General features: G+C 34.0%; 1 protein-coding gene across 1 annotated transcript; it reads left to right on the top strand.

Annotated features, from left to right (window-relative positions):
• The first annotated feature begins 279 nt into the window (after positions 1-279).
• LOC125831541 (amino acid permease 3-like) lies at positions 280-1,674 on the top strand. The gene has a single exon (XM_049510706.1). It carries the CDS (start codon positions 280-282, stop codon positions 1,672-1,674), a length of 1,395 nt encoding a protein of 464 aa, XP_049366663.1.
• Positions 1,675-11,041: the final 9,367 nt, after the last annotated feature.

Below are 11,041 nucleotides of genomic sequence, written 5' to 3'. Positions count from 1 at the left end.
TTGAAGGTATATTTCAAATTTGAACTATAACAAGTGTTTCACTATTCTTTTATAACTTTTATATATAAGTTTAATTGTATTTGTATTAGAGTTCATTTGTGAACTGTCAAATATATCCATGTTAAAATAGACATTACATCGTGTGTATTTAGTAGGAGTTTACTCTAACTATATAGTGACCCCAAGCTCTCTTTCGGCGATTATAGTTGTAGCAACCAGTTTCAACATTTGCATTTGCATTCTACTAAAATTCTAAGTTTTTGTTGTTTGTTGAAAAATATGGCAGACCATGTTTCGTTGAGTGTGCCTGATGAATCCACATGTTTTGATGATGATGGCCGTCCCAAAAGAAGTGGTACAGTTTGGACTGCAAGTGCACACATAATAACAGCTGTGATTGGTTCTGGAGTTCTTTCATTACCTTGGGCTACTGCTCAGCTTGGATGGATTGCTGGACCTTCTGTTTTGCTACTCTTCTCTGCTGTTACTTGCTACACTTGTAGTTTTCTGTCTGATTGTTATCGTACAGGAGATCAACTTACTGGAAGAAGAAACTATACTTATATGGATGTTGTTCGAAGCAATCTTGGTGATGTTCACGTTAAGATTTGTGGGGTTATTCAATACGTAAATCTTGTTGGAGTTGCAATTAGCTACACAATTGCATCTTCTATTAGCATGGTTGCAGTAAAAAGATCTAACTGTTTCCACAACAATGGTCATGATCACGCTTCTTGCAATATTTCAAGCACACCCTACAAGATCATGTTTGGAGTCTTGGAAATTGTCTTGTCACAAATCCTAAATTTTGATCAGATTTCGTGGCTTTCTATTGTCGCAGCTCTTATGTCCTTCACTTACAAGACCATTGGTCTTGGTTTAGGAGTTGCCAAAGTTGTACAAACAGGAAAAATACAAGGGAGTATAAGTACTGGAACTGAAATCGACAAGGTATGGAAAAGCTTTCAAGCTCTTGGAGCTATAGCTTCTGCTTATTCTTACTCCCTCATCCTTATTGAGATTCAGGATACACTGATCAAATCACCATCAGCAGAAGCAAAGACGATGAAGAAGGCAACACGAATAAGTCTGGTAGTAACAACTGTTCTCTACATGCTCTGTGGCTGTTTTGGCTATGCAGCATTTGGAGACCAATCCCCAGAAAACCTACTGACTGGATTTGGATTTTACGGCCCATATTGGCTACTGGACATAGCACACGTTGCCGTCGTTATCCACCTAGTAGGTGCATATCAAGTTTCCTGCCAAACCCTTTTTGCTTTTGGTGAAAAAAAAGCAGGTGAATGGTACCCAGACAGCAACATCATCACGACAGAGATCAATATCCCGATCCATCGCTGCAAGCCCTTCAAGCTCAACTTTTTCCGTCTAATTTGGAGGACTATTTTCGTGATCGCCACCACTTTCATTTCTGTGCTGATGCCATCCTTTAACAACATAGTTGACATTCTTGGAGCGTTTGCATTTTGGCCACTTACAGTATACTTCCCAATAAAAATGTACATTGTCAAAAACAATATTCCCAAATGGAGTGGTAGGTGGATTTGCCTTCAGTTGCTTAGTGGAGCTTGCCTTGTTATCTCAATTGCTGCAGCTGTTGGTTCTGTTGCTGGACTTGTTTCTGATTTAAAAGCTTACAAGCCTTTCAAGTAGGTGCTGACCAGCCAGTTGCTGTTGCTCTGTACGTTTTAATTTGTTTTTTTTAGTTCCACAACAAGAAAAAGCAGGTCCTCGTATGTATTTATGTTTGGGGAGGGTGGGATGGGGGGAAAAATCAGCCTTCATATCTATATTGCTGTTGTACTTTTTCTTTGTTTGGTGTAATGCAAAAGCTAAGGTAAAGATAATGAAATTGGGCGTTATTGGATCCTAGATCTTCAAGTGTAATGTTGTAGTGCTCTCTTTTTAATATTCTTTTAATCAGGTAAAGTAAAATAGGGGTGGGCTCTAATATGAGTTGAGGCCTGAGGGGTTTCGTGAGCACCAAATAGTTTAGGTATGGAATTTTGCTGAGCGATGATAGTTTAGGGGGGGTTTTGATCAGCATGTAAAATAAGCATCTGCTAATCGATGATAGGTTGCTAGTTTCATCTTCTGCTGTAACTGAAGATTACAGCTAAAAGCCTGAAACACAATGAGTCACAAGTTTACTCACCAAACAAGAGAATAATTCTTCTATCCATAAAGCATCCAAACAAGAGAAAAAGGGAAAATTGAGCAGAAATAACCACAATATATCATATATTATTATAAGTGGGAAGCTCCAAAGTGAAAAGTTGAATTATCATTTTACCCCTACACTAAATGCAAATGTTATGAAATATTTAATTAAATTCATCTAATAATATAATTAATTAAACATGTTAATCCTGAAATAAAGAAAACACTCCTTTAATAATTTGTGAAAAAAATGTAAATATACGTTTAAATAAATGCTAAGTATCATATTGAGTACAATACAATGAATCAACCATAATTATATACTTCTCCACATATCAATTACTAATTTCAAGAAGTCATTAGAAGTCATTTGTATATGCAGCGCGCGTATTAACAATTTCAGAATTGATTCTTCATATTCTTATATGTGTATTAGTACATTATCTTTTACAATTCTGTAAGTATATATATTGTACAATATAGTCATACGCTTCAACTTTGAACAATAACTACAAATAGGATTTAATAGTTTTGGAAATTTAACTGTTTTTAAAGAATAAAATATAAAGTGTCCTTTCACTTCTTCATAGCACTTATAAAGAAATTTAATGATATTTTATTGATCTTTTTCCAACTTGACTTTTGAGTTTCTATATTTCTTGGCTATAAATATCATTGTGTGCTTCACTGAATTTTTGATCTGTAAATTGTGCCGTGATATATATTGTCTTAGTTTTGATCTTCTCTTCACTCCTTGTATCTTAATATTTGATTGATAATTTTATTGTAGATTAACTAAGATCTGCTTAGATTTCTTTTCTATGTGTTCAAGTGGAATTTTTTGTTTTTTTGTTATTATATTAGTAATGAAGATGTTAATACATTTGTTGATGTTCATTAATATTATGTTTGTTACTTTTACCTTTCATCCAGTTGATGTCATATTCATGACAATCCTTTGAGTCCCTCAATAATATCCTATAAAGGATGGTCATTGGACATTACATTGTACACACCAGAAGAGATTTTGAATAATTGGAAGACAATAAAGAAAGTTGTCATTTCTTATCTCTCTACATTTTTTTCTACTTTCTTCTTTCACATTGTTACTTTTAGCTTCATTTTATAATATTTTTGTTGATTTCGTTATAGGTGTTTTTTTATTTACCATTAAAAAATCACTATTTTCTTTTTCGAGTTAATTCCTATTCAATAAATAAATAACTACAAATAAAAAATTATTATACACAATAAGACTTCGAATTTTTTTGTTTAAGTCTTTGCATGGTTGATAATTATTCTTGCTTTGGTGACCACAAATGTAAGTTGTATGGCTTTTAAAGTACTTTTTTCTGATTTACTATTTTATTTTACAAACTTTATAATAAAAAATAGAATTATTAGTTCTATTAAAGTGGGAAGCAACAAAGTTAATGGTTGGATTACTAAAATGATTAATCCTATAAATTTGTATTGAGTATAACACTCTTTGAAAATAGAAAATCTGAAGAATTTGAAGGGTTACTTAATAACTAAATACACTTAATTCAATATATTGACCATATTAATCTACTAAGGCCTCTAGCTACTGGTGAAATATGTAAAGATGTTTGAGACTTTGTTTCCCCTCATTCACTTTCTTTCATTTAATTCATTTTAATTCTAACATGAAGTTTAAGTTACAATTCTCCGATTTAATTAATTAATTTCTCTTGCTTAAGTTAAGACCCATCTTTACAAGAAAAAAGTACATAAATCTTCCATTACAAAAGAAAGGCTTTGTTGACTTTCTTGAAAAGAAAATTTGAGATAGCTGCAATATGAGTATGCATTCTATCTTGCCTAATATTTCTTATATATGTGAAAGTTCTCTATTTGTAACTATTTTTTTTAATCTATTTTTATTCTATCAGTAAATTACTAAATCAAAATGTACACACATTTAACATATAGTTATTTTTCTTTCACAATATTTGTGATTTCTTCGTTTTTAATAACATAGAGGTCAACATCCCCAATGGATAATTAGGATGTCTATTTCAATATGGTTGTATTTTTTATTGTGTGGAAGATGTGATGAATATTTATATATATATATAGATATACACACATCGTTACAACAACTTCATGCAACTTACCATGGGGAACACGTGCAACGCACGTGCCCGGAACTAGTGCTGATATAAATGTCAGCTCCAATGTCAGCGTTTCTGCTTGATCCATGTCAAGCGCTATTTGAAATCGTCCATTCATTAACCTCTCTATGAAATCTAGTAGATTGACCATGTCCTTGCGAAGTACAGTAGATGACACCTGCCAAAAAACCAAATGTTTTGTGGAATTTCAAATGCTACATATTTACCATGACAGATTTTACTCTAATTTAACAGGTAGCTAACACAAGTGTAGAGGACTTAATCCAATATATATAGCCTAATAGATGATCTAAATGTTTAGCATGTTACAGCTTAAATCAAAAGGCAAACATGTCAGAAACATGGTTTACTTTGTATATGTTATTTAAAAGTAAAATACTAACTATTACCAATTTATCTTTTTGTACCTAATTTGTTGAGTCGAGTCTCTACTGATCTATCCATCCATCCACCCACATACAGAGTATGTACACAAAAAGAATGGATGATTTAATTAAACTTAAACCATTGTTTGGAGGAAGAGATGAAAATAGGTAACTGGCAAACATATAGAACGTCTTATAAATTATAGGATGAGAGGATTGATATGTTATTTAAACGTCTTACAAACATAAGGTCCTTTTGGCTTTAACTATAAGCATGTCATTTAATCTATTCAGTGTGAGCTTGCTCACATTGCCGGTCTCAAGTTCCAGATTTACATGGAGGGCTGTGATACTGTTGGCTTATATGAGTCCACCACCAGTTCGAAGACCAAGTTTACGTGGAAACCTCCTTGACATGGTGCAAGGATTATATTGTGATAAATTGCTAACGATGTTTGTCGTTTGAAACAAAATGTTGCATTTCTTAAAGAAAAAAAGATATCAGGCCTAGGAAATGTCTAAAGACATAATTTTAGTTACTAAATTACTTAATGAAGTAAAATAACTAGAATAAATGGTATAGTACTACAAGTCTGTAAAGATATGCCACAAAAGTTAGCTGATGAAACTAGAGTGTGGACAATATAACATGGGGTCCAAATAGATTCGAACCTAATTTTGATATCATGGAAAGATGTGATATTTGAAACTACAGGTGTGTTTGGTGTGTTTGGTATGGAGGAAAATATTTTCTGAAAAATGTTTTCTAATTTTCCCATGTTTGGAAAATGTTTTTCAAATCAACTCATTTTACTCAAATTAAGGAAAACATTTTCCAAAACTCTACTTCATCCTTTAATTTTTTTTCTTACCCTACGTCCCTACCCATACCCCGTAGCCGACCTTCCCAATTCAAAAAAAAATTGAAATTTTTATTATTTTTTAAATTTCAAATGTATTTTTATGCGTACCACCAAAACCACCCCCCCCTCCCGTGCCTGCCCCAGTAAAAAAAAATTCAAATAATTATTTTTGAAAAATATTTCAAATCTCTACCCCAAACACCCACCCAGGCCATTTCCGTCAAAAAAAAATTTAAGAAAAAATTATTTTTGGGAAATATTTCAAATTTAAAAGATCTTCATTTTTTACGCCACCCCCCTCCCCCTACCCCTACCCCTACCCCTACCCCTGCTCCAGCCCTAATAAAAAAAAATCAAAAAATATAATTGTTTTTGAAAAATATTTGAAATTTAAAAAAAATTCATTTATTATGCTCACCACCTCCCCCCCCCCTTTCCCTGCGACCCCATCAAAAAAAATTTCATGGGTTCGACTAGATCAGATCTCAAGGTCGGATTTTGGAATGGTCATTGGGTTCTTGTCCTAGTTTGGGTGTCAGGTTGGGTCCTAAATCAATTATTGGGGTTGATTTTCGGATCAAAAATTATTTTCCTAATGAGTATTTTTTAGTCTCAAGCAAAAAATAAAAGATATTTTCTGAAAAATATTTTTCCTTCACCAACCAAACATTAAATAATATTTTTCAGAAAATATTTTCTACTCACCAACCAAACATGGGAAAATAAGTTAGAAATCCACTTGTTTTCTAGGAAAACATTTTCCTTCATACCAAACACACCCTATATGAAACTCTATTTCCGGGACAATTAACGCTTTTAAGTCAATTAAAAGCCATAAAAAATGAAAAATATAAATAAATATCATAAGACATACCGATGAGTTGTTTGCTTTCCCTTTCTCTCTTTGTCCTTCACTTTCTTTTCCTCTGTCCATATAGGTAGTTTTCACTACTCAAGGTTTTCCTTCCCTTCCTTTAAAGTTCTCAAGATCTGATATGTATAAAAAGAAGTAGAAAAAACATTACACACTAATGGAAAACATAATAAACAAAGAAATTAAACAAGAGAACTTAAACATAATCATACCTTAAAGTTGAGTAAACCAAGATTAAGCCACTCAATAGATAGAAGCAATTGGCTAACGATGAACTTGAAAAGCTACTCAATAGAAAGTCGAGTTCTTATTTAGAATTCTCATATATGAAGTTCAAACGAAAGTTTTGATGCAATTCAAATTGACAAGCACCATAATGAATGTCCAAGAATCAAATAGAGGTGTTTGGTATTTTGGTCAAATTTTCTTATTCAAATTGACAAACCAATCATCTTCACATACAATTTATGGACCAATTGATATATAGTCCAAAGGAATAAAATTACCTATTAAATGTTGTTAAATAAGAATTTGGACTAAAATATGTTCAATTAGGTAAGCAGATTAGAATAATTGGACCTTAATATATAGTAAATTAGTAATTGATAATTCCATGGGATGCAGCCGCCACTGCCCCACCTTTTGTTATTTTACTAATTGTTACAAAAAAAATCATAAATAAATAAGAATAATTTCAAGATGAGATGAATGGGAAATCATTATTGACAATTCATCACTATTCTTGTAACAACTCGACTTCTTTTATATAGATGTGTTTAAAAATAAAAAGAGATTAACTTGTTAGTATGGTTAGGTGGAAAGATATTAATCCAAATACAAGAAGAAAAAAAAGGTGTGTTTGGGCTAGTGTAATTTCTGTAAATTGCAGTTCTGATCCCGGAAGAACATTTGATAGTAGATTTGTTTGAAACAAATCTAAAAGGGATCGAAAATAAATTAAAATAACAAATAAAATATCTGAAGAAACATATTTTTATTGATAAAACGATGTGAGTACAAATTAATCTGTTTGTTCATTTGATTCTTTAATTTTCTCTGAATTTTCTCCGTGATTTGAGGGCTTTTAGTAGCATATTTCTCGAATGTAGGGTAATTTGGACCTCCTCGAGATATATTGGCCATGTAAGGAGGATTTCATGGATCTTCTTGAAGTATTTGATTTGTCTAGAAGAATTTGGTCATATTTTGATCTCTTATAAATATCCCAAGAATTTATGGTACATTCGAGACCCTAACTGAAATTGTACTGGTCTTATAGAGTCCCACGTAATCTCAATGTATAATATCTATAGCAAATAAGTGTACAAATTATTGGGGAATGTTTGAATAGAGGAATGTGAATTCCAAATTCATTAAACCGACTATATTCGAATCCTTGCACAGTTGCACTTATTAGTAACAAGTTGAATCACAAGTCTTTGTAGGTACAACATCCAACTCTCGAGTCACTATATTACTTGTACGATCGCATATACTTACGTGCGCATTTGAGAGAAACAGTGGATCATATGATGCATTCTAGTAATAAAGAACACACAAGTATCAGTTGATTACAAAAGTGCACTTTCAATGTGCATTCCTGATTGATATACATACATATTTTGGAAATTAACCCAGCAAATATCTGTATCATAACATGTTATGGCATTACTAAATCAATTTTTTAACAGAAGTTCCCATATATGTAAAGATATTCCTTTGCTGAATGTATACATATGACATTTCACAAACAGCTTCTGACGTAGGTGTTGTCGAAGTACATCGAGTTAAACGTCAACAAGGAAAGATGAAGAACACAACTGCATCAAAAGATATATGATATGTAATGATCCGGTTGGTCATTTTTGGAAATTTTCATGAAATTATCATTTTGCCCCTCCTGGTATTGACTCCGAGTTATTTCTGATTGAGTCTTGAAAGTTGGTCTTAAAATTGGAGTAAAAAGTTGTGAATTTTGTAAGTTTTGATTTTGAAAGGCCTTAGTTGCTTAAAAGTGGTTTTCAATGTCTTTTGAAGTTTCGAGTGTCGGAATGAAATTCTGTCGATTTCATCAATCCCAAAATGTGGAAATTAATGTAAGGGAGTTGTCAGTTTAGATTCGGAGTCTTTTTGGGGATTTGAGGTTCTAAGTTGAAAAATTATGAAATTTCAGCCTTTGAGTTGACTTTGCTCAACATTCGGGTTTTGGATGCTTGGATCTGAATTTCGAGAGTTTCATTGATTTTGGGGATGATTTTAGGCCTTAGTGAGGTCTTGGTTGAATTTTTAGAGGTCCCGAGCTTGATTTGACCTTTTAGGCACTATGTTCATTTCTTGTGATTTTCATAATTTTGGGTCAAGGAACCTCGGATTTGTGTTTCATTCCATTGTGTCCGGAACGTCAAGTATAATCGTTTTGCATATATGGTTTGGATGTACGGGGTTTCGAACGAGTTGTGAGGGTCCATTCGATAGTTGAAAGTTGACTAAATTTTTTGGTGTCTATTGACCTCGCTTTTGCGAAGGTCAATCCGTTTAAGCAACCTTCGCGAAAGCGAATGAGGCTTTGCTTTTGCGAAGAGGTCTCACTTAAACGGGGTTCTCTTAAGCGAACCGGAGGTCATTTTTGTCACGCCCCAAGCCTACACCTTGGGCAGGACTGGCATTCAAGAACCATTGCTGGCCCTAAGCGAACCCTTGGACTGGCTTACTTACTCAGCGGAAGACTATATGCATATTTATAATGATCATAACTTAGAATGTTTAAAAGTCAACATTCAACTTGGCCAAAATGGCAACCTCAAGTCTCAAAAACATAACCCAATATTAAAGTAGTGACAAATGAATTTAACTAACTGACTGTCTATCTATGAAGCCTCTAAACAACTGAGATGGATGTCGAGACAGGCCCACGACATCCTAATGAACTAATAATAAAACCAAAAGCAATACAAGGAATCCTCCGGAAGCAAGGAGGCTCACCATAAGACTTTGAGTGCTCAAACTGGATCAACGAAGCGCTGGATGCTGATCCTGGTTACCTGCGCTTGCATCATAATACGATGCAGGCCAACTGGCATCAGTACATTGAATGTACGAGTATGCGAGTTGGAAAGCTAAACAATACATAGGCTTGAAAAAATTCTGAAAGAAACACTTACCTTGGCTCTTCTCAACTCATGAATAACTCAACTCATAATAAAGCAATAAGACACATGCAATATATGAAAAACTTTATAAAACAGTAAAACAACTTAGTTCGTTAAAGAAAATGCAATAACAAATTCAACTTTACTCATATAACAAAGTAATATAGTTTATGTGGGAGATTCTCTAACCGACAACCACCACTATAAGCCTAAGTGGTGATACAACGTCTTGCCCACGCTGCCAGAACTGTCCTATACTTTGCCGCCATATAGAACGCTTAACTTAGTGGATCCACTAGCTTATGCTAAAAGCATCTTAAGGAGTCATCTAAAAAGTATGATCATTTACTACCCATGATGGCTACATGGTTTATGGAGACTTGAGTTAATATGAACTCACATCCCCATATCGGTGCTCAATACTACTCCCAAAATATACTTAGCTCATATGTTTTTAAAACAAACTTCTTTCTTTTATTTGAGATAATTACTCAAAACTTAGCTTAAAAGCTCTCTTGGAATCGATGCTCTCTTTTCTTGCTCAAATGTGAAAACATTTATAAACTCTTTGGGAATACTTGGTTCCCTTATAGCTTTTTGAGAAATGAGCTCAACTCTTTACTCTTTGCTTAACTTGAAACTTAAATCCTAAAACAAAATTAAAACGTTTGTTAAAGACTTGTGAAAACTTTATAAACTTTGCTTTGACTTGCTTCTTAACTTCTAGACTTGACTATTAACTTCTCTTGACAATGATCTTAACTTTCCTTGAATTGGATTATGGATTCAAGGTTCATGATCTCATGTTTATGGATGATTTCATGATGTTTGGAAGTACCTTAGAGTGTTGGAATCAACTAGAAAACTTAGGTACATTGCTAAGGAACAAGTACGAAAAGGTGGGGAAGAAATGGGGAGAACCGGCGTCCCTGGCGCTCTGAGAGGCGCAGGGTGCCAGCCCTCAATATTCAGAGACCAGTTTGGGGAGTGCTGGCTGGCACGGCGCCCCAAGGGTGAACATTCAGAGACTCTTTTGGGGCGCGCTGGCTGGCGCGATGCCCCATCCCTATCCCCAGGTGTTTGGCGACTTTACCTCTCCGTTTTTCATCTCTAAACCCTCTAAACTTCAATGGTTCCTTCCCCAAACACTTAGAATCATTGATACCCTCAATATATGATAGATTCAAACCTAAATTACACCCGGAAACATGAATCAAATCGCAAGAAACTCCGACAACACAACTCACAAGAAATTCAACGAAACTTTCAACAATGTTTATCAAGAACTCAATTTCTAAACTTTCAAAGACTTAAATTCGCTGAATTGAATCATGGTTAGCGCATGGGTGAACTAACCCAACGCTATGTGATCTCACATACCTTGTAGGGATCACCCCCGACGAAATTCACAAGCTAACCTCGACGAAATCGACGAATCTTGAACGTTCTTCTC

Source organism: Solanum verrucosum, unplaced genomic scaffold (assembly GCF_900185275.1).
Source record: "Solanum verrucosum unplaced genomic scaffold, falcon-dt-bn FXZP01000049.1, whole genome shotgun sequence".
Classification (NCBI taxonomy): Eukaryota; Viridiplantae; Streptophyta; class Magnoliopsida; order Solanales; family Solanaceae; genus Solanum; species Solanum verrucosum.
Note: the sequence above shows the minus strand (reverse complement) of the source record. Positions and strands in the feature narration are given on the sequence as shown.

Excerpts from the sequence above, each read along its gene's own strand:
- LOC125831541 (XM_049510706.1), top strand. The coding sequence starts at position 280 with ATGGCAGACCATGTTTCGTTGAGTGTGCCTGATGAATCCACATGTTTT.